Source organism: Channa argus, chromosome 23 (genome assembly GCF_033026475.1).
Source record: "Channa argus isolate prfri chromosome 23, Channa argus male v1.0, whole genome shotgun sequence".
NCBI lineage: Eukaryota > Metazoa > Chordata > Actinopteri > Anabantiformes > Channidae > Channa > Channa argus.
In genome coordinates, this window is record NC_090219.1 from 2,024,066 (window position 1) to 2,048,061 (window position 23,996).

The following is a 23,996-nucleotide window of genomic DNA, read 5'->3' on the forward strand; positions in this document are numbered from 1 at the left end:
TCAAACATAAAATGAAACTTGAAAGAACACCCTGTGTTTTGCACAGTCATCGGTGTCCACCATCAACAGCAGGCTCCTATTTTTTTAAATGTAGGCTCCTAATATTCAATCACTCAGTATTGATCTCTATTATTCATCAACCCCATTTCCTCCCGTGAGAGTTTTAATTCAGCCCAAACATGATGCAGTATATTGTACCTGTCTAACACATTATGGTGTGTAATACTTGCTGCTCAAACAATGTTAAATGCGGTCAACATTTCTTTTTCTGCTTACAAAAACACACTTAAGACCTTATATACAGTAGCCCATAGCGAACCCATGGGAATGCTAAGAACAGAGGACTCATTGAAACCCGCAGACAAACTGTTCTAAAGCTTAGGGCTTATCCAACTTCATTTAGGAGGTTGATTAGCTGGCACACACCAGCAGCCTCTTTCTTTCTTTTTGCTTTATTTGATGTCCTGGATCTTTTTAGCTGTTTGATGCTACACATATTCTCCTGGCAGCGGTGGTAGCATCATGCCATGGGAGGATTTCCCTGCTGCTAAAAACCCCTGCATTCTTGGTCACCTCCTTAAACAAGGTCCTTCTTGTCCAGTTTTTTAGCTGGGGTTGTACAAACAACTGTAGGAAGGAAGTCCAGGTAGATCAAAACATGTTTAAAATTTCACAACTGTTGAGGCCACTGTGCTTCTAGAACATTTATGAGTTTTATACTTTTGCTTTGATCCATGCCTCACCAAAGAATTTTATTGTGGAGGCCAACTGAGAGTTCTTCCAAGTTCAAGTTTTTTGTTTTTACAACATGCAGTGACCAGTTATTTTAGCACATTCAACAAACAGTCATATAGCCCATACAGGACCGGGATCTATTATTGAAAAGACGTTAAGTATATGTTTACACTGTCTGTATCTTCTTTTCCAGGTGACCCTGGAACCTGTCTCCCTCTTATGATGAATGTGACTTCTAGCAGCTGTACGGCAGAGATGCCTTATGGATTCCAACCTCGATTTAAAGGACTGTACATCGCCACCGAGCTCATCATCGCTGTGCTGGCCATCACTGGTAACTTCCTTGTCTGCCTGGCTGTCGCTCGCAACAGAAGGCTTCGCACTGTCACCAACTACTTCCTGGTGAGGAAGTTTGTTCATCTCCAAGTTAAAATAACACAATCTGGATGACTATACATGTTTCCTTTGTTAAAATATAAGCAGACGATTAAAGATAAATATAAAAGTATAATTTACTGTGTCTAAAGGTGTCATTGGCAGTGGCGGACATCTTGGTTGGCTTGTTGGCCATTCCCTGTGCAGCGCTGACTGACCTAGGTCAACCTCGCCATGACTTGCCCCTCTGCTTGGTGCTGCTCAGCATCCTGATGGTGCTCACACAGGTACAGGCAATCCATTAGTGGCAGTCATTAAAAACAGCCTTATGCCAACAATGTTATGAGACAATTTTTCTCTTCCAGAGCTCTATCCTGAGCCTGTTAGCAGTTGCTGCAGAGCGCTACATGGCCATCCTTCTGCCCTTCCAGTATCAGCGTGTGATGAGCCCCAGGAACGCCCAGTTGGCTTTGGTGGTCACATGGAGCCTTGGGGCCATAACCGGCTCTGTGCCACTCATGGACTGGCGAAGACAACCAACAGAGGCTGAGTAAGAGCATGAGGATAAAAGGAGGGAGGGATGATTGGATTGGATTAATTTATTGCTTCTCTTCAGGTTTTTCTGACTTGTCATTTCAGCTACTGCATTTTCACTTGTGTGGTGAACATGAGCTACATGGTCTACTTCAACTTCTTCTGCTGCCTCCTGGTACCACTGGTGGCCATGTTCATCATCTATGGTCACATCTTCCTTACTGTTCGCCGCCAGCTCAGGCGCATCGCGGTTTTCAGGGGAACTGCAAAATACATCGGAGATCCTGGTATTGGGAGCACTGGGACTGGGACAGAGGACACTAGGAGTTCAGCTGCTGGGGGAAGCACAAGCATTGAACCAGACATTGGGACAGAAAAAAGTATGCAGAAATATAAGGCTGAAGTGAGAGCTGGGGAAGAAGTTGATTCTGTTATCAAAACTGACACTACCACTGTCTTTACACAGTCAGGGTTTAGGGTTGCCACAGTTGGATCTACCAAAGTCACCATTGCTCCTGCTGGCCATTGTCCTCCACAGTCCAATGTGGGCAGATCTAAGGTCAACACCCGCCAGGAGCTTCGGAAAGCCACCTCCTTTTTCCTTGTCCTGTTTTTCTTTGTGGTGTGCTGGATGCCCATTCACCTCATTAACTGTCTCCTGCTGTTCTGCCAACAATGTGATGTGCCAATGTCGTTCACACTTGCAGCCATTTTGCTTTCCCATGCCAACTCAGCCCTGAACCCGATCCTGTACGCGTACAGAATGAGGTCGTTCAGACACACACTGACTGGAATGTGGAGGAGCTTGTGGAGCGTTACGCCAAAATGCCATTAGAGCAGCCACAGGGTTCACAACAATACACAATTCCAAGTCATAGTGCACTCAGTATGAACAAACCTTATGAATTTGCCTAAAATCATGATCAAACAGCAATGTGAGAAGTACATAAAGTCTTTTGGTCACTCTGGGACAGATATAGAAATGTATGCATGGGAGGGACCAGAGGTTAAGTACCACTCACGTTGGTGGGGATAGAGGGTGGGTTTGGTATTAACTTACTTATAAATGATAATCACTGAGGTACAGAGGAGCAGAAAAAAAAAGTGACCAACAATTACTGTACAAGCAGCTGAGAATTTACACAGTACACAACCAACAAACAGCACATAACCTACAGAACAGGCTGTGTTTCATTACTCATGATGAAGGGGGTCATGGTAGCCTAAAAGTTTCAACAGCAGGTCACTGGGGACAGATTAAGGTGGCGTTTTTGGAGAAGCACAATCTGTCTGTTTGTCCAGTGTGGGAGCAGCTTCATTAATTACATGGTGCACACCCAGATCCAGGGGTAGTGGTCATACAAGCAGTTAAAGAGCAACTTTTTAGACTTTCATTTCAAGCTTTATGAATGATGAAAAATTCCCTCCACTTTAAAAATTGCTATACCTCTAGCTGAAAACAATGACACCTGGAGAAGCTTTCTGTTCATTTCAGATATCATCTGGATGCTCATATCCGAGGCGCTGTAGTCTTGGTTGACCTGTACCTCCAGATGATACCATCTCAACTGGGAAACTCCTTCATATGATGTAACACTGAATTTTCATAGCGCAGTTCAAAAGTTTATATCCTCCTAATTTGAAATGTTAAGGAGTAAAAACATTTTTGGATCGACATATTTTATTGCAAATGTTCTTAAGCAATTATTTACTAAACGTTTATTTATTCCTTTACAATTTTTGTTACTGTTGATGATGGAGAAACACAAGCTAAACGTGCATTAAGTATTACGTTGGTGAAAAAGAAAATTTTGTATAATCTTTTTGCCACTTTAAAATAGGGGGATGCAAGCTTTTGCACTTAAATCTAGAATCACGAAATGAAGAATTGAATGACTTTTTCAAGGCTGTCTGGCATGGTCCATTTTTCTTGGTTATTGATGCACTGCTAGTTGGCACCAGAGCAAATGAAAGAGTTTACGGAGGAAAAACACATCTTATCATGCTAATAGGGTAAATTCATTGCTTGCTAAGTTGCTAAAGCATTAACAGATGATACTTGACTGGGTAATGGGAGAACTGGCAGAATCACCAGATGTGATAAAACATTTTTTTAGCAGTGTGTTTGTGACAAGCTAGAAACATTGCATTTATTGTAACCAGGAATTACAGAACTCCAGCTTAAAAATAAACACAACACGCATCGAATCAAAGAGGCAGGTTAAATCAACATAACTGCGTGCTTTATTGAAATACAGTAAAGCATTTTATAATACAGTAGTAAGGCATATTTTTGGTGGAATCTGATATGTTGTGAAGTATTAACAGGTTATTTGAAAAGTGATGTGACAATGAAACAAACGTTAAAAATGAAAACAAAAAAAAAATTCAGTGTCTAGATCAAAAACAAAAACCTGTTGGATCATGCGGCAAGAATATGATGTGATAAACACGTGCGTGTGATGCAGCAAGCTTGTCACAGATTTCTCTGAGTGGTTATATATTAAATAAGGATGGATTTTATTTTAGTCACACATGCTAACACCTCACACAGCACAAAACTAAATTTGCTTTTAAGACAAAATGTAACACTGCTAAAATAAATGCATCCTCATCACACAGTAAACAAATATCTAGTATATCCCAGGTATGACAGTAGTGAACACAGATCAAACTGACTTGTTTAAAATGCTTTAAATCACTGAATTCAGTGAAAGCATCTGAACATTCAGACTGGAGACTCATTGCATTGCATTTAAACAAGTGTGATCAGGATTTCTGACATGAAACAATAATCCATTATTAATCTAAGAGGAGTACAGGATTGTGTACAGTAATGACATCGAGTTTGAACTGGTGCCAATTCATGAGAGATTATTCTTGATTCTGGGCATAAAGAAATTAAATATTGTAGTTGCAATCTTGCTCAGAATGAGGAATTCCTGAAAAATAATCTCAGATGGCTAGTAGCCTTATATAACACTGTGGTGCTCAGATCTATGGAAATAACATTCTTCGAAATTTGTTTTACAGTACTTCTGACACAAACTGTCAATTTACAAAACAATACTTTGCGTACTATGTGTGCTCAAGAGGCCATACAAATGTCGTCTGACATTATCTTATTGATAAAAATGAAACAACTTTAAATGAAACATAACATGTACCAGTGTGACAATCAGGCTAAAAGGTCTGATGCAGAACTGGAGGTAAACACCTAAAAGTACTAAACAATTGATACTGGCAGCTTTGATTCAACAAATTTGTAAAGTATCAATTAGTTCAACCTCATTCATAACAACACATCATTACTGCAGATTCTGACTAACTAATCTAAACTTACAATATGTTATTTATTTTTTTTTAATGTTCTGCAAAATGTGATCAGGATTTCTAAAATGAAACAGTAATCGATTTTTAATCTGAGAGGAGTGCAGGAGTGTGTACAGTCGTGAGATTGACTAAACTAGTGCCAAATTACATGAATCCAGGTTCATTGGACAGCATGACAGCTGTACAGAAGTATTCCCATCTGAGGCTGGTGATATATTTATCTATACATTTGTAGTTGTGCATACCCTTGCAAGATGCTTTTCAGCCCATAACTGGTGGTGGGAGCATCACATAATCTATGATTGTATATAATCTAATATATAAAAATCACCACAAAAACAATAGTAGAAAGTGTTGAATAGAAACCCTTTGAGCAGTTCTGCAACCTGTCACCACATCTTCTCAAATGAAAGTTCTTGAGGAAGAGATTCTGGTTTGAGTCAGGCATGATTAGGCCCCTAGCCTGTCCTGTGGTGGATAACCTTTGAAAACCTCCAGACATACATAAAATATTTAAGAAAGTGTGTGAACAAAGATGCCGATAACGCAGGTTGTCTACACTTTGGTAAGAAAGCATGTCCCTGGCCTAAAGGTTTATGAGTGAGGTTTGCCTTTCTAAGCCATCAGTGACCAAATTCTGTTTGAATGGCAATTTTTGTAGTTTGCTCTTTATTACAATTTCATAATAACTGGGCAGAGCATGGTGGATTTGATTTTGAGTCTCGTGTTAATGCTACTGTAACTTGACTCCCCAAAGCTGTACACTGTAGCTTTGAAGAGTAAAGAGACCCCGGAGAAACTCTCACTCCACTGTACTTCAGGACACATTTACACATACCATTACTATTTTCAGACATTTCTAGCAGCAGTCAATGCTACATTATTTGTTGCATTACTGCAAGCAAAGCCTCAATATGCAGTGCCATATATAAAGACACATCTAAACAGCACCTTTGTCTCAGACACCCATGTGATGTACTACAATTGAAAGAAAATAAAAATCTTTCTATTTAAATTCAGTTTCATTAATTATGTAGTGTAATTGTCGCAAAACAGCTCCCCGTTGATGTCCTATTATGACAAATTTTTTCCTATAGTGTGCATTAGGTTTGTAGAGACTTTAGTGACTTGGATCAGTTCTGAATCAGGCCTTTACAGCAGCCGCTTACACACACAGTGCACTGTGGTGAAAACAAATACAGGGTGAAAACCAGTTGCCATAGTGATGCTCATAATGGGGCGGATGGATAGATGGACGGATGAGTGGATGAATGAATAATGTTTGTCAGCCTAAGTAAAAAGTAAAAAAAAAAAGCAGTAATGTAACATGAAAATTAGGCACCCTACACACACACACACACACACACACACACACACAGTGCGTTGTCTCACAGACAACGCACTATGTGCCACGTTGCCTGCATTACCTTGACAGTAGTGTACGCTGTTATAGAAAGACAATTTCCTCTTAGAAAGCACCCTTATGATTACAATCATTCTCTTTTGATACAAATGTCTGAAATACTTTAGCCATTTCCCCAATTACAAAGAGATGGCAAATATATAACCACAATGAACACAGATTTGTATCTCATCTATTTTTGCCCCCCCTCCGCCCCAAAACCCTTGTTTTATACAATTGCATAGAAGATTAAAAACCAGCCTCTGTTAATAATAAAACAACTTCAGGACGTTTTAAGAAACTACTGAAATCTACATGTTTCTGATTTTTTACGTGCCATTGCTGAAACTGCAATCTTTCACAAAAATAGACATTATATATTCTCTTTGTAAACTCTTTTTCCAATCCAGTTGTTCTGACTAAAAAAGCATGCTATAGGTAGAGAAGGATGAAGAAGGGAAGGAGGGGGAAGGAGGAAGGATGAAAAGTTTGGGAATGAAATCAGAAGGGCAGGGTTTCGTGCTGTTTGGCGCTCTGCTTGTCTGTCATTACGTTGACTAGTGACTCCATGGCGCGGCCCAGATCATCGGCCATGTGGAACAAACTGCCAATACTGGTACCTGGAGAGAGCAGGGAAGAGAGAGAGGCCTGAATAATGCAGACATGCTAAGAGTAACTGACAGCTAGAAACTGAAGTTTAGCACAAGCTGACATATACACAGCAGTATAAACTGACTAGCTTGTGTGCTACATACTGCTTTGATACACACAGAACAGCCTAACGTCAATCTACATGGAGTTGATAACATACATACATACATACATCAACTAATGTAGAATGATCATGTCAATGTAAAAAATTATATTCTGTGTCTAAGCACTGACCTTGTTACTCAGCACAGCACTAAGTGACAAGCGATAAGTGAAACATAACCAATGATATTTGTCGATAATGAGAAGAGACTAACATTACAAAACCTACTTACTGAAAATAAAAATTACTTTATGATGAAATGTATCATATTTTTCTACAAAAAATAAAAGTGATATGACAGATTTATGGACTAAAGAAATACTAAAACTTTTTCATTACAAATTAAAAATACACAGAAGTACTTTAAGTATGAAATTTTCAATTATTCACGGGACACATAACACAGTTTTGTTGTCAGATGTTGTAGCTGCTTTTCTCAATCTAAAACTACAGTCTGGAGTAATGCTAGGCGGAGTGGAGATGCTTCTAGATACTGCCACTCCCTGGAAAGAATGTTCGAGCAGGGACTCAGGAACAGTAACCCAGGTAAAAAAAATAAATAAAGTGTTAGATCACAGACGAATGCCATTTACTGTGTAATAAGGAATTGGTCCCTGATCCAAACTTAACCACCAGTGGGATTTACAATCTGCTCAGTATTTTCTATGGCAGATGAAGGCACGTTCTGCTGTAGTGTCATAAGGTATCTTATACATTTAAATAGCAAATCTGTTCCAAGAATCAGCTACATAGCAAAAGGGGCTGCAATGACTGACTATAAAATAAATGAAATATAGATATCTCTAGCTCTATCTCTATAGCAGTGAGAACACTGTGGACTAGAGGTGAAGTAGCATGCAGGCTGACAAAGGCCTTTATCAAGACTGCCCTACTCCGGTCTGCTGCAGCCACCACTGCATTTCACTAAATTATTGTAAATCCTGTTTGAACAGCTCCAGATAAGATTCCCAAAAAAGCTTTTGAGTGGGACCAAGAATGCAACAATTTATCATGTTGCTATATGCAAACAAAGGGGCTTTCTGTCTGCAGCTTTAGAGTAGGAACCACATAAGAACACTTTTTTGTCATAAATGATTATCAGGCTACAGAAACAGAATCTAGAAACAGCCAAACAAAGCCAAATAAATATAACACAAAACTTTGCTGACAATCTTAATAAATTGCAGGTGAATCTTACTGTAAACATCATGTCGTCCATCATCACATCCACAATCTGTATTAGTTTGTACAAACACACACACACACACACACACACACACACGCAGGCACACACCAAGCTAGACAGCTTGACAGCACAAACACTGCTCCCTACTGTGTGAAGAACAGAGCAACAGTTTAGGAGACAGAAAAAGAAACTAAAGACAGAAAATTGGAGGTCGTTTTAGATTTTTTTCAACTGCACCATTACTTTTCCTCTGTGCTATGTCTTTTGCACGTTATGTTTAGTGCACAGTGCAATCTCACTGCTACACCTGTTGCTGTTCATGTTCTAGCTGCGTTCTAGCTGAAGGCAGCAGTGGTACAGTCAAGGTACTTGTGCTGTTGAGACAGACCTTTTGGAGGTGGGAAAATTAGAAGGTGGGGAGAGAGAGCATTCAGCCACTAACCTCTCATGGATGTCCCCTTCTGCCTCCTGGCTCATCAAGAAAAGAATGAAAGAAGAAAAGACAGAAGATAGGAAGAAAGAAGTGAAATTAGCCTTGTATTGGAAATAATGAATGATACTGGAAGGCAACTAGTATCTTTGTACTAAAATGTTCCACTGCTCTGATATGTTTTAGCATTTGAAAAAGGGAACACGTACCGCACATCCTCTTAATAGGTTACTTGGATTGAGTAAAATGTGTACACTGATCTTTGCTCCTACAACGATTTAGAACTTTACAATGTTTCTCCTGTTTAAAGTTTATACTTTGATTCTAGGGCTCTGCTGAAATAGTCTTAAATAACTTAAAATTCCAAAACTATATTATAATTTAGTTCCTGTCTCTTTAAGACCCCCCTACCCTCACCCCACCCAGAGCCCACTCTGTTCTGAGTGCTCAGCTTATGAGAGTTGCAAGAAAACCTCAGGAAAGACTTGTAACAGAGTCGGCAGGGCTCAAGAGACACAGAGTTCGTTTTTGTATAATTTTGTGTAAATGTTTTGGAACTTGTTTTTTTCTTTAAGTATGGACAACAATTATCACTAAAATTAAGTTACATCTAAAAATACAAAAAAGCAGAATACAATCCGTTTAAAAAAAATGATGAATGCAGAACATATGTGTTGCAGTCACACAAATCAGTTAGAAATCCTAGGCCAAAAATGTTCAGTGTTGAAGCTCCATTTTACCAGTCCATACAAGCTATTTCCATACTTTTATCAGATAGAATGAATAAATAAAAACATAAATGTAAAACATTTTAGATACATTGTCTTCTGGTCTGGATTTGTTCTACTGACTATGTGGTAACTAGAGGATGAATGACACATAATATCTTGAGGCTTTTATATACATCTGCGTGCTCCACATTTTATTCCTAAAACATCTCAGTAACATATTTTGATGCTTGGTTAACTTTTTGATTCCACATTTTTTGTATGTTGCTTTAGGGGTCAATACAAAGGTGCTTTATGTTTGCCACAGACTACAGGATGCCAGGCTCCATGTTTATTAGGGAGATACAAGGTTAAGAGTGATGTGAGCTGTAATCTTCGCTAAGACCCTAAATGCACGTAGGTGGGAAAGAAACAGTCAACCAGTTCAATAGTAGCAGCCAAAACAAAAATGTGTTTCTACAATAACACAGTGAGAATGTGTAACACTGTGATGTGTACACATCATACATTACGTAAGATCTTCTTTAATCTTTCTTTTCAAATTAATTAGTTTCTTCCTTAATTCTTCCCAATATTTATCAAGTTGTAACTTAACTTTATTATAATTAGGCAATTAGTTCCACTTTTTCACTATTATTATTATATACTGGTACTAAAGCTGAAGCTAACCAACATTTGTACATTTCTTTAATTTACTCCACTGTGGCACTATTCAGCTCAGTGTGCAGGTGTCTCAGTACCGCTCCCCTCAACCAAAGTCAGGCTCTACACTGCAAGTATATCACTGCTCTTGACTGTGAAGATTAAAGAAGAATGTATGTGAGAATGTAAAAAGGAGTTTGACCACACCAGTGACAGACTTTAGCACCAAGACTGGCAAAAGACATACATTTGTTAAATAAACCATGAGTTGGACCTTTTTGGTTTGAAGTCCCAACTATTTCAATTAAATGAGACATCGTTTCTCTAGAGGATTGCAACACATCTATCTCAGGAGCCACATTTATCCAGTTACAGTAACCCTGCATCAAACCAGCAATTTAAGCTCAGGGCTGTGACACACCAAGCTAATATCAAATAACTATATATTAGGTGATGAAGACCAACTGGTACGTCGAGTCTTTTCAGCTTTTTTGGGCTGCCAGGTGGCAATTGAACACACTGTAAAGACGACAGCTGGCGAGTATGTAGCACTGCAATTTCGCTTGCATGAGAGGAAGAGAAAGCACCTAGAACAATGGGTATACAAACTGTAAATAAAGTAGCTCACCACAGACGGTTCACAGCTTGTACACTGATTTGATACATTTGATTCTGTGTTTTCTTCTCATGGACTGCGCTTACGTGCACTGAAGTAACAAAAATACTCTGGGAAACCTATATATAGTGACAAAAAACTTTCTGCTTTCTGACTTTTCTTTTTGTGTGTCACAGCTTGACATTGCAGGGGGAGAGAAAGGGAATAAAAAGGGGGGCACACGTAGCTCATCCACAACTGGAACTGTCTGAATTTTAGAAATGTACATGAGAAATGGGCTTATTTCCACTTCTACGAGTAAATTTGTTTTAGGTTGATTTTTATCAAAGTTTGGGCAGATCACATCACCCTGTTAACAACCTCTCCTTATATTCAGCCTTTTACTCAGCTGCATGCCTGGGAAAGCATATACATGGCACAGAAATGTCTGACAAAAGTGTACCTGGGGAAACCAGGTTCCCTTTAATCCCTTATTCCGATTCCGGAAAACAGCTTTTCCATTGACGTGACACTTACACAATCAGCTTTCCCGTGAAAGCCAACTGTAACTTGGTTACTTAAGTCCATGTAAATGCAGTGATTGAATAAGCTAAAGAGTCAATTTAAGTGTTCCCTCGAAATGCCAAACTGACGATATCAGACAAAAACATTATTTTGATATGTCGAACAACAGAGGAGATAGCAGCTTTTGTATTTGGACTGTTTTGAAACTAGATGTTTACATAGATACTCAATTTTATGCCAGATTGAGATTCCACAAGCCCGACCAGACGGGTGTAGGTCATCAAGAATTAAAATGCCTCTAAATATAATAGAGAACACTCGAATAGACAAACATGAAGGCATAGTGTTATATCAAGTCTGTCTCTGGCACAGACACGCCTCTATTTAGACATCAGTGTGTAGTCTGTCATAGCTCAGTCAAGTCACAAAGAATTTTTAAATCTGTAATTATCTAATTTGATATAGTGAGCACAAAATATTGTGCAGTCTGAACCTGTCATTAAAGACTTGCGGCTGGGGCATGAAAATTCTATCTAGACATATTTGGGCAATACCTCTGGAAAATCCAACATACATATTTATTAAATTTATAAAAAATAGAAACTTCTTCATTTGTATTAATACTTGTGTTTTGCCATTATATTTTCTCAATATATTTATGTGAATGTGGTGTACATGACATTGCTGCCTTGGTCTGCAGCCAGTAGCTTTTCAGTGTGGTCACCTGTTGTCGATGATTTTGTTAGTACTATTCAATGGCTGATCAAACTATAATTTGGGTGTTGTACAGTCACAGTTAACAAAAAAAAAAAAAGATTAAAACAAATAAATAAATGAAATCACCGTAGGAGCAGAGAACAGTGTGTATCCCAGGCACCCCAGGGTTTCAAACATACATTTTTGCAACACAGACCCGCTTTTCACTTTTTCAGGGTACAGTTACCTAGAAATCTTTATAGTAAGTATCTTTCCAATATCTGCCTTTTTCGAGTTACACTTTTACTTAGAACAAAGATGCCTACATATTTCTTTAAAGTTGAAAGCCTTTAGGCTTTAATTAAAATATTTAATTCAAGAGTAATTTCTTTTAATTTCGGATCAGTCCAATCAATTAAGACTCCAAAACTGCAAATACTAGAATACCTTCCAGATTGAAGACTGTATATACAAGAAAAGCTATTGTTAGTGTTGGTTTTCTTTACCCTGGCTGTGAGGAAAAGAGCTGTTGAGCTGTTCCATCACTTCCTCCAGCCCAGATGCATCTTGGGAAGGGCTGGACAGCTCATCATCACCTGAAACAGGAAGATGACAAAGTGATTCCATTTCCAGAAATAAAGCCCTACTGTTTGTGTGTTGTGGGAATTGTTAACAGCCCACTTTCATTCACATACACAAACAATATGTTCCAACAACATAGTGTAATCTGATGTAGAACAATGTCCAACTGTGTGGTCTTTATGAGCTGTGAAATGGGACTTCTCTGTTTACATCTCTATTTATAGCCCCTGTTCTTTTAAGAGGGTACATGCAAATTAAAGGATTTAAGTGTGTCTGTGTGTGTGTTATTACCCATTGTATCAGTAGTCTGGCTGGCAGCTGCACGGAGCAGAGGGAGGGAGGAGTCAGAACGCTGAGAGGAGGTGGAGGGAGAGGACAGAGCTGTGCCGTTCACCTTGGAATCCGTCTAAGACACAAATACACACAAACAAACACATTGGCTATATGACAAACTGACAGACATGACAGATAACATAACTATAGGTGTAAAAATGGAGGTGAAGTGTGTGAAGGCCTCTCTCTCGTGAAGAAAGTGGAGTCACATTCTGCTTAATCGTGCAGGTAGGAAGACAGTGGAAGACTGACCATCAGACTCCCATTACTCCTGTGTTAGCAAACATATTAACACTTGAAAAAGGTTTCCTTAAAGGAAAATTTGAGTGGATAAAAATAGTGCCCTAGTTATGTGTTTAGATTTTTTCATACTGACCATTATTGAAATCATGTTGCACATTATTCAAAATTTTCAGTTGCAACATTGATTCCACTTTTCCACACCAGAATATAGGATATATATATAAACATTTTCTATAGTTACATGTAGCTCAGTTTGTAAAGGCAGTCGTCCACAGGTCAGTGGTTCGATCCCCGGTCCCAGCTATATGTCGCAGTGTCTCTGGGCAAGACACTGAACACCTAACAGCTCATTCCCCTCTCCAGCTGTGCAGTGCCGGTCCAAGGCCGGTAGAAATTGGGGAGGGTTGTGTCAGGAAGGGTATCCGGCGTAAAAACTCTGCCAAATCTTGCTCAAGGGGGAGTTATTGGGTTCTCCCTATATATCTTTATAGTCTTGACTTTATTCTATAAAGTGCCTTGAGATGACTTTGTTGTGATTTGGTGCTATATAAATAAAGTTGAATTGAATTTAATTGAAATCAACATGCGGACAATGATCCGCTGTGGCGACCCTGAACTCACAGGATAGGCTGAAAGGACAAAAAAAATAAATCAAAAATTCTATAGTTACATGAATAAATAGCTGCCAGATCTGCCACACACGCACATCCTCCACCTCTGCTGTCTCTCCTTTTCTTTCTAAATACAAGTATAACTTATTTGATTGCTAACCGTAGCATCAATGCAGTCACCACGTTTTCTCTTCTCCTCAGCTGCTGTGTTGCAGATTTACAAATACGGCTCTGCAGAAGAACTGAGTGCAATATTACCAACCAGATTGTAGCTAATATGAAACAAATCAAATAAGGCTTAATACCTAAAGGCTTTTAAAGTTTGTCTTTAGCTTCGGCTTGTCTTGTCTGTAAAAAAAGCAGCCGGGGACAGCTTGTACAAAAATTTAATTTAGATGAAAAGTGTGACTATCAACAGGTTTATATTAACCACAGAACAATGAATTTACCAAATTTCTGATTATTATTAGGATTTTTAAAGACCATGGATATGTGGACAGCCACCAGCGAGGGGGAGAGAGACACACAGTATGTGTCAGTAAGCCATCCACCTGAGCGAAATAAAACCATCTGTGTATTGCAGAGTGCTCGGTTTGTACATGCCGGTATGTTTATTTAATTAAATAATTAATGAGTCATCACCTTTATACATGAATCCTACATCAATAGCAGTCTAGTTTTACACATAAATGATGATGATACAGAAAACCATGAGCCACAAGTGGACCTCACGTTACTTAAGGCAGCTCATGCTGTAGTATAGGACAGTGTTCCCCTAAAACAGTACTGGCATGGCAGCCTGCTATGGCGGAGGCTATGGGCTAAACACAAGCTGCAGCTGAAGCAGCAGAGGTAAGGACCCAGATAAACACTACTCACAAAAATGTAGGGAGATTTTGACTTTCGAGTGAAATGCTAAAGTGATATAATATCATGAAAGTAGGGAATTTAAGTAGAAGCATGCAATGGAAATTTCTTTATCTCAAACAATTACTGAAACAAAAGCTAAGAACAGTTGTGGATATACCACAACAAAAAATATCAATGTTTCAATAACTTGTCAATTGTTAGGTATTGTCTTGGTCTCATGTCAAACTGTAAATAGCATGATGAAGCAGGACTGTTTAAATACAAACTGTCATTGAACCAGAACATTTAGTGGTTGATTCATGTGCATTAAAAAATGTAGAGGTGGTCAAATTAAGTTCACTTGTGAAGGTTATAGTGCATTTTAGGTGCATTCTGAAGTAGTTTAGTAGTTAGTAGTGTAGTAGTTACTGAAATGGAAGCCAACTGAGCTAAAAAATTAACTCTGCTTAGACTTAAGAGAGGGATAAGGAAGATGCATTCTTCTCCGACAAAAGATAGGTTAAACATAAACATCCATGAGCCATTTTAAAATTTTTAGGAATATAATTATTAATAGGCTAATATTTAGACTAAAATAACCAAGCAATTCTATGTACAAATCAGACATTTTGCGATGATATGACATACACAGTGTGTTATGAGAAATATCAAATATAATGTTTACTCTGTCCACCATTAAAATCCTAATTACCATTGCTCTGTGAACTCTCTTTTCCACAATTTATGTTTGCCTTGTTTTACCCTAAAGGCTTTATCTTAAGGTCACGGACCACCGTTCCAAAGTGGTGATCCTGGGGCTACTACTGGTCACCATGACCTGTAGATTTCATGCTACTACTTTTGGGGTTTAGTCATTATGTTGGCCATTTCAAATATAAATGTGAAATGTGTTTTTATTTTATCCACGCATTTTGTGTTTTGGGGCAGAACTCTGTTTTCTCATATGAGGCTAAGGGAGAATAAAACCTTTGCTCACAAAATGATACAAGTCTGCAACAATAAAATAAACATTAAACAAAACCTAATTAACCCAGCACCTACCCTACTGACAGCATATTCTTTGAACGAATGAAACCAAAATAAATGAGGGATTCGACCTGACCCGGACTCCTACAGTGACTGCATAGTACGGGCAACTCTGATCTGAACAAGTATATGCCTTGACTTGTAGCCAACATAACATCTTTAAAATCCTTCATACTGAAGCAGAAAGAGCAAAAGAAAATCCCTCTGGCCAAAAGCAGGTATGATGTACAACACATAACCTCTGCCCACAATTTATGTAGGACTACTATTATCCACAACCTAAAAAAACAAGTGTGTCATCAAACAGCTGGACACATTGAATTTATATATACACACACACACACACACACACACACACACACACACACACACACACACACACACACCTTTCTAATTTCTAAAGTTTGTTCTGCTGAAACTGATTTTATTTGGAGACAACGACACACACAGCAGGTTTATTTAGGGTTCACAAGAAGCGTTTACTCTATGTATGCAAATAAACGCACGTTCAAGTTGGTATGTACCTGCTCCAGGAGCTGCCTTAGTCTGTGCAGTTGGGACTCCAGCTGTTTGTTGTGATCCTCCAGTATCTGCATCCGAGCCTCCAGACGTCCTTTGTGTTGCCGCAGCAGTTTGGCCTCTGCAATGAGCTCAGCATCACGTGCACTTTGTGGCGATACCGGGAGGATCTCTGGGGGTGACGGCAGCGGCGACAGGCCCTTCCTGTCATGGGCTTTCTTTAAACGGTCATACTCTGCCTGCAGCTTCCTAGAGTAAGGGCAGCAGAGAAATTTGTCTACAGTGACTAGCTCTGATTTTATAAACATTTACCAGGCTAGATCTGAGTAGGGGCCCCTTTTGCCTTGAAAACTGTCTTTATTCTTTCCTCAAGAAACTAGTCTGATTTTAGGTTTGTGACATCATATGTTATTCTCCTGGAAGTAGCCATCAAAAGATGGGAAGACTGGGGTCATAAAGGGATGGGCATGGTTAGCAACAATACTCAAGTAGGCTGTGGGATTTACAAACCCAATTCCCGTAGATTGGTGAACCTCTGCCCATCGTAACATTTGAGAGCCCCTGCCTCTATGAAATGCTCCTTTTATACCCAAGCAAGTTACTGACCTGTTGCCAATTGGTACTAAGGGGCCCAAACTTGGCCCAGAGTATTACATCACCACCACTGCCCTGAACTGCTGATCCAATACAGGGATCCACACTTTCACGTTGACGACGCCAAATTCGGAGCCATTTTTCAACATTTTTGTAATCTTCTATTGTTTAATCTGGTGAGCATTTGTGAATTGTAGCTTCAGTTACTTATCTGCTTCAAATTTTGTTGTGTTGTGCATTCAGAGATGTTTTTTCTCGACACTTTGGTTGCAATGAGGGGATATTTAGTGTTACTGTTGGCTCAGCTTAAATCAGTTTAATCACTCAATGCGTCATTTTCACGCAGAGAACTGATGCTCACTGGATACATTCTCTTTAAACTCTACAGATGGCTGTGTGTGAAAATCCAAGTAGATCAGCAGTTTCTGAAATACTTAGACTAGATTGTCTGGCACCAACCACCATGCTATATTAAAAAAGTCACTTAAATCACCTTTCCATAGCTTTCTGATGCACGGTTTGAATTTCAGCACATTGCTGTGACCTTGTCTACATGCCTAAATGAATTGATTTATTTTCATCTGATTGGCTGATTAGATATTTGTGTTAACGAGCAGTTGGCAAGCTTTACCTAAAAGAGTAGCTGGTAAGTGTATACATAAACATACATCAGCCACTTGAAAATTATTAACAAAATCTTAAAAATACACACATTACTGAATATAATGTTTTTCCAAATCATGTATTTTACAGTTTTTTCAACAGATGCCATTGAATGAGTCTGACCTGTTCTCCTGCTCCAAGTCATTCAGGACCCTCTCCAGCTCTCCTTTCTCCTCCGTTTCCATGGAGATGAGGATCTGGGCAGGGCTGCGGGGCTGGCTGAGGGGAGAGCCTTGGTTCAGAGACTGGCAGTAGTGCTGGATCAACATGTGCTCGTCATCGCTGCAGACACACACACACACAGCAGACACATACACCAGTAATGGGCAGATATATACACACAGACACAGAGATGCCAGCACATATATGCACGCACATGTGCGCACGTACACACACACACACACACCAACCGGAAATGAAAAAGAAACGAAAATTAGCAAGTGAATGAAACAGCAGCAGCAGGACTACAACTAGAGGTGGGGGGCAGGTTGTCATCCTTAACAACAGATTTTTCCTGAACTGTGTGGAATGGAGAATTTTGGACCAGTACAATTGGCTACGCTCTACTAACGTTGAGCAATCACACACACAGCCTGCGGTGTTATGCAGGATTTTAATTAGGCCAGGTATATACATACTGCTGCACTGCTTTCAGCTCAGCCAATCTGCCATTCTGAATACTGAAGCAGCTGAAGATGTATACTGTTTGAAGACAAGGTCCCTTTTTCATATTATCGTTTTCTTGTGAACATTGTTAAATAAAATTATGCCAAATTTCTATACTGTAGAGTTGTAGACCCCAATAACTTTGTTACCGCTTAGGTGTACCATATAGAATTTTTACAATGTCTGCATAAGTATTATGTACAATGTGACTTTTGTGTAAACAATGAGACAAAAACATAAAATCTTTTATTTACTTATTGAGAAAATCTGTCCAATCTTTGTGTACCTTGACATTTTCCTGTAGAATTTGCTTTTAAAATTCAGAATTTCTAGCTCAAGGCCTTCTGGTGTATCCACATTGCTTTGAAGAAACTTTAGACAGTAATGTTTTTTGGACAATAGTGTCCTTTCTTCTAGTAGCTCTGCCATGTACACTATTGTTGTTCGAAGGGAACATGATGGACTCATTAACATTGATAATAGCTACTGCAAGAGAGGCCATTACTTTCCTAGACACTACCCTGGGGTTTCTTGTGATTTCCTAGACTTTTAAAAGCTTAAAGTGATATTTTCTTAGAAAGCTAACAGTAGCATTGAATGTTCTCCATTTGTATACAATCTGCCTGACAATTAACTGGTGGAGCCCAGACTCTTTAGAAAATTCTTCGAGAACCCTTCTAAGGTCTTAGTCTATCTCGACATACAATCTTGACATACTTCTCCAAACCTATGTTGTCAAGATCAGACTTTGATAATGAAGACCCAGATTTGTCTTTTGTAAATAAGGAAGAGCCTCTCAGCCTTACAATTCAATTCAGTTCATTCCATTTTCGACAACAACAAAAAATCAAAATGTTTCCTATGTTTAACTGGGTTCCCTTTATCTATTTTAAGACTTGTTTGAAAATGTAATCCTGTTTTAGGTCATACTTATGCAGACATTGAGAAAATTGCAGGCTTCACATACAATGATTAGAGTAATATGCATAATATGCAAATTTTGTACTGATATTCCCTTGGTAATTTCAGATATATTCTGCTCAGATATACAAGAGCATTTCACTGACATGGATCACAACCAGCCAATGGAAACAAAAAAGACAGTTCACACACACACTGAGCCAATTGCTGAGTAGGCAGGTTATCAAAAGCAAACAAGCAAAAAGCGGTTCTCACATGCTCTCATTGGGTGAGATACTGTCATTCAGATAAGAGCCATTACGATTCTCCATTTCTGCTAACCTGCGGAGGGGGAAGAAACAGAGCAGTCAGTCTCAAAACCAAAAGGCTGCGCAGTTGTAGATTCTAGAGGGACCATGTACTGTACCTCAGTTTAGAATTCAGATATTTTATCCCATGATGGTGTTTTAAATGTGGTAACAAACGTGTGGTTTGATATGAAAGTGCTCAAGTTAGAGAATGGGTAATGGGTATTCCAACTTGGGAGTCTACCTTTACTGGTTTTCAGAGAATAAATGCTAAAAATGTTTCGCTTTTGTAACAAGGAAAATAAGGCTGTGCCAACGGGAGAGAAGCGGATAATGATGCGTTTTTGTTGGTTGGGCCATTTTTTTTGGATTTGGCATATGCTGTCATGTTAGACACCCACACACTGCACGATATTGCATTTATACTTTATTTTATACTGTTCACAGCTGACAGACTACAAACTCCAGCTGTAGCTTCAGTAGGTGGCCTGTTAATTTATATAAAATATAATCTTCTATTGCCTTGAAAGCTGGCTTTTAAAAGAGGCAATTGCCGGATTTCTACATAATACTGTAACATAGTTTTAATTTAATATGACTCATCTGTATAAATCCTTTTACATGATTAACAGTAGTCACTTGCTGAATTTCCAGTGAACAAACACTACAATAATACTGTCTAAAATATGTGAGAAGTTTAGTGTTTAGAAGTTTACTATGATGGCAACATTTTTAACATAAACTGTATTATCCAAAGGACAAACAAGACCAAATTTGAATGGATAGAAAAAAATAAAGGGAAAAAAATAAAAAGCTATGGAATTCTTCTTAATTTAATATTGTATTTGTTTTTTTCTAAGATTACAACCTTTTGAGTAATAAACTTTTGAACTTAAATTGCCAGTACAGTTTTGCATAAAGACCGAACACACTGTAATTATGCACCAAACTGGGCAAAACTATTCATATCATGAAGCTGAATTTGTGTCAACAAACTGCTGCAAAATTGACTCCAAAAGCAATGTTGCTAACAGTTACATCATAATATAATTTACTTTTGATTTAGAGATTTCACTTAATTATAAAACCTGTTTGCCTCTTGTATTATTTCTTAAATAAAGCAATACATTACATACACTAACACACAGAACATGTAACTGAAGAAACTAATTTAGGCTATAGCTTGTATACCTACAAGTCTAGCAGTGGGTGTAACCATCTTTAAATTTTGCATAAAATCATTGTTAGTTCCAAAAGTTAGAAAATAATAGGACCTTATCATATTTACATTTTGGTTTGTGTATAACTATCTGTTTCTCCAATAAACAAGCCTTGTAAACAACCCCCATACTGTGGTCTCCCAAGAGATCCATCATGATAAAATACTTGTGAGCGAAATGTCAAAGATTTAAATAGTCTTGTCTCCATCTTCACTTGATCATGATAGCTGGATTGTATGTCTGAAAATTGAAGAGATTTGGGGGTTTCATCAATGGTTTGATGAAAAAAATGCTCTGTGTTTGGCAGTGAGTATTTAAGCAGATGGTCTGTGACAGACCTGGCCTTTGCCCAGGGTGATGCAGTCATACTCCTAAGCTGATGCACACTTCAGAAACAAGAGATACCTGGAAGCCATCAGCTCATTCACGGCTTAATTATGTTAGTTCATCACCCTACCACTTTTCTTTAATCTGCTGGATGGTATCTGGAATCCATCACATCTAGACATGACAGAGGCTGAGAGCACAAGGCCGGCGGAGGAAGTGTGACTCAGCATGAGTGTCTGTAACTGAGTATTGGTGTATATGTATTAGCCTGGGGCAACAATGGCTGGTGTCAAACACTGTGGCAGAGATCAAACACTCAGCCTGTGGCACAGACTTCACACTGACCCCAGTGGGGAATACCAGCAGTGCCCAACTGACTGATTCAACTGCAAATTGATTAACTGTTTGATTGACCTATCATTTGATCAGTTTGACTGCTTCTTGTCCCTCAGCGGTGGGTTTGTGCAGGTTAGGACAGCGACAAACTGAAGGAAAACTGAAAGGTTTTGATGAGCAAGCTCTGACTGAGACAGTGAAACTACAACCACACTTTTTGATATTGTGAGTCCAGTATTGATGAGATTTTCAAGCACACATGCTGGCACACTGGATGTTTAGAGCAAAATGTCAGATGAATTAGCATATACATATGCTAAACTCTGCCTCCAGAAGGCTTATTCACCAAAAAGTCAATGCATCACTTTGTTATGTGTACAGATTATGTTTCTACTGTGTGAAAACGGAAATCTGCGTTAAGCGTTAAATTCAGCGTTAATTAATTCTTCACTATTATCTGACTGAATCATTATTTTAGCACATTCAACAGTCAAACTAATAACAAAGTACTGACATAAACAGCCATGAATACATGAAATATTAATTTTGAGGAGCGGTTTTAGCAGTTAAAGGAACAGGAAACTCAAAATTATTCAGATTTTACTAAATATTTGTCAAAGATATTTACTGTCAGCAGCTCTTAGAAAAATCACTTCTTTGGTGTTGGTGTTGCTTCTTTATTTAGATTCCGTTAACGTTTATTTTTTCAGTTTTTTATTTGCTACATCCGACAACAGATAGTAGACGAACAGAGTAGACTGGCACTGTATTGCATTGTATTAGAAATGTTGCATTGTTGTGGTATTGACCATATATTGAGATATAAATCAAATGGCAAACAAGGAAGAGGGTGGCTGGCTGCAGGAGAGTGGATATGACTTTTGCGGTAGCGTTAACTTATGTTGCATATTGTAACTAATGAATCCTTGAATTCCCCCCTTTGGTTTGGCCTAAAAATGTGTATACTTCCATTAAATTACGTTACTAAATGTTTTTACTGTTTACTATTAAATATTATTTTCCTCCTTTACACCATGTTTCTTAGCATTAACAGGATTTCTTTGTGGTCAGGGCCTTAGTTTTGTTGACATCTTGATTCAAACTTTTGTATTCTAATTTTTACATTCTAATCATAACTCTCACTCCAGAAATGTCTTGATAAAATGTTTTGTTATTTTGTGTTATGTGTAATGTCAAATACATATACTGTACACATAAGTGTTATGTATACAAGTTTCCTGTACCCATAACTTCTCTTCAGTGCAACATAGAAGCAAAAACAGACAAACTTAGCAGGGAGTGTATATGTAACATGCCAAAAAGGCTCACATCATAACATGTTAGCATTTTATAGAACTATTCAGGCTAAAATACTGAAAACTCAGAGTTGCGATCAGGAGAAATCATATTGCTTTTAGTTAACCTTATACTGTATAAGGTTATCCATGTGTGTAAGTTTAGTTAAACTTATAATATATACAATAAAACTAATTTGTGACTAAGAGTTTTAAAATGCCATAAAGCTTTTTAATAATTAACTTTGAAAAGTGGAATTATCATCAGAATATTGACTGTAACTTCTCCAATAGTGTGACAGCAAAAAATTAGGGCAACATGGGTAGGGGGGGGGGGGGGGGGGGGAGAGAGAAGGAGACAGTGTACTACGTTAAAGCATTTTTTTCAAATTCATTATTCCATTCATTATATCAATCGAAATGTTTCTGATGTCTGGTAGAGTTCTCTGGAGAAGCATTATCTGTGACACGTGTGCTGAGGACAGCAGCAGGGAATGTGAAAAGTAGAGCATGAGGAAGTTTGCATCTCTGTGTCCTGTTCGCAACACTGTGAGCCTACACTATGATGAGCAACTGTTAAAAGTGGATTGTGTGTTACCGGTTGGCGTAGTGCTCAATCCGAGTGTGTGTGTCATCATGTGAGAGCTGAGGGGATGATCCAGGCCTGTAAGAGAAGAGAGAAAAATAAAAATATATATAAAGAGAGCTGGAGCGCATGAATGCAACCAGAAGGGACTTATAAATCCCAGCACACACACTCACATGCACAAGACAAATGAATCCACAGGAGAGTCATGAGGGGAGTGATGGCACAAGGCACAGATGTGAAGAGGTGCGAAATTCTCAGTAAATAAGCTCCCTGCTTGTATGCTGCTATCTTGGCTCGGAATACATTTATTTTCACTTAAAAGGAGTCTTAGAAACTAAGATCTCACAGCTCATTTGCAGAGGGAAAGATCCGTATTTTGACATCATTAACTAGCAGACTTTTTGGGACAAACAAATTTTACTGCAGTGTTGTAGTCCTTCAGGATTCAGGATTTAAATGTTTAAATGCTAAAAACTTCTCTTACAAGGGCACCTTGATGTTTGAAAGTTTTACTTGTTAAAAGCCCAAACATTTTTGGCTGAAGTGGTAATATACCACTACAGTCTTTTTCTAAAGAATGCAGGCTGACTTGTAAGTCATCATTGAACATCATTATGCAGGTGGTGTCATTACTACAGACCTAAAGGTGCTATAAACTTATAAGAGGTACAACCCCAATTCCAATTGTTGGAACAATGTGTAAAACGTAAAAAAAAAACTAAAACATGAAAAGAATGCAATGATTTCCAAATCTTGTCAATCAATATCAACCCTTACTATAGGTAATAATAGTTATAGGAAAGAATGTTGTCCCATTCTTGTCTAATGCAGCATTCTGGTTGCGCAACAATCCTGGGCCTTTGTTGCCGGATCTGGACTCCAGGCAGGCCTTTTCAGCACTAAGACTCATACTGCGAAGCCATGCAGTATTGTGTTTAGCATTGTTTTGCTAAAATATGCAACGCCTTCCTGAAAAAGA

The 23,996-nt window shown here is 38.5% G+C and overlaps 2 protein-coding genes across 28 annotated transcripts in view; one reads left to right on the forward strand and one right to left on the reverse strand.

Annotated features, from left to right (window-relative positions):
• The first annotated feature begins 936 nt into the window (after nt 1-936).
• On the forward strand, nt 937-4,070 carry LOC137108480 (adenosine receptor A1-like). Its single transcript, XM_067493130.1, has 4 exons — nt 937-1,137; nt 1,263-1,397; nt 1,476-1,660; nt 1,750-4,070. Exons 1-4 carry the CDS (start codon nt 955-957, stop codon nt 2,477-2,479), a joined length of 1,233 nt encoding a protein of 410 aa, XP_067349231.1. The 5' UTR covers nt 937-954; the 3' UTR covers nt 2,480-4,070.
• dmd (dystrophin) overlaps nt 3,853-23,996 on the reverse strand; it is a 330,473-nt gene continuing 310,329 nt past the window's right edge. For 17 of the 27 annotated variants that reach the window (XM_067493111.1, XM_067493108.1, XM_067493121.1 and 14 more), the window contains 7 exons: nt 23,027-23,092; nt 19,219-19,284; nt 17,500-17,658; nt 16,125-16,368; nt 12,809-12,923; nt 12,442-12,531; nt 3,853-6,999 (listed from right to left, as the gene is read on the reverse strand). In XM_067493111.1, coding sequence (XP_067349212.1) covers nt 6,881-6,999; nt 12,442-12,531; nt 12,809-12,923; nt 16,125-16,368; nt 17,500-17,658; nt 19,219-19,284; nt 23,027-23,092 — 859 coding nt within the window. In that variant the 3' untranslated portion in view covers nt 3,853-6,880. Of the gene's footprint in view, nt 7,000-8,761; nt 8,788-12,441; nt 12,532-12,808; nt 12,924-13,334; nt 13,723-16,124; nt 16,369-17,499; nt 17,659-19,218; nt 19,285-23,026; nt 23,093-23,996 lie in introns of those variants that run through there. The other 10 variants (XM_067493119.1, XM_067493128.1, XM_067493116.1 and 7 more) reach the window with 7 other exon arrangements.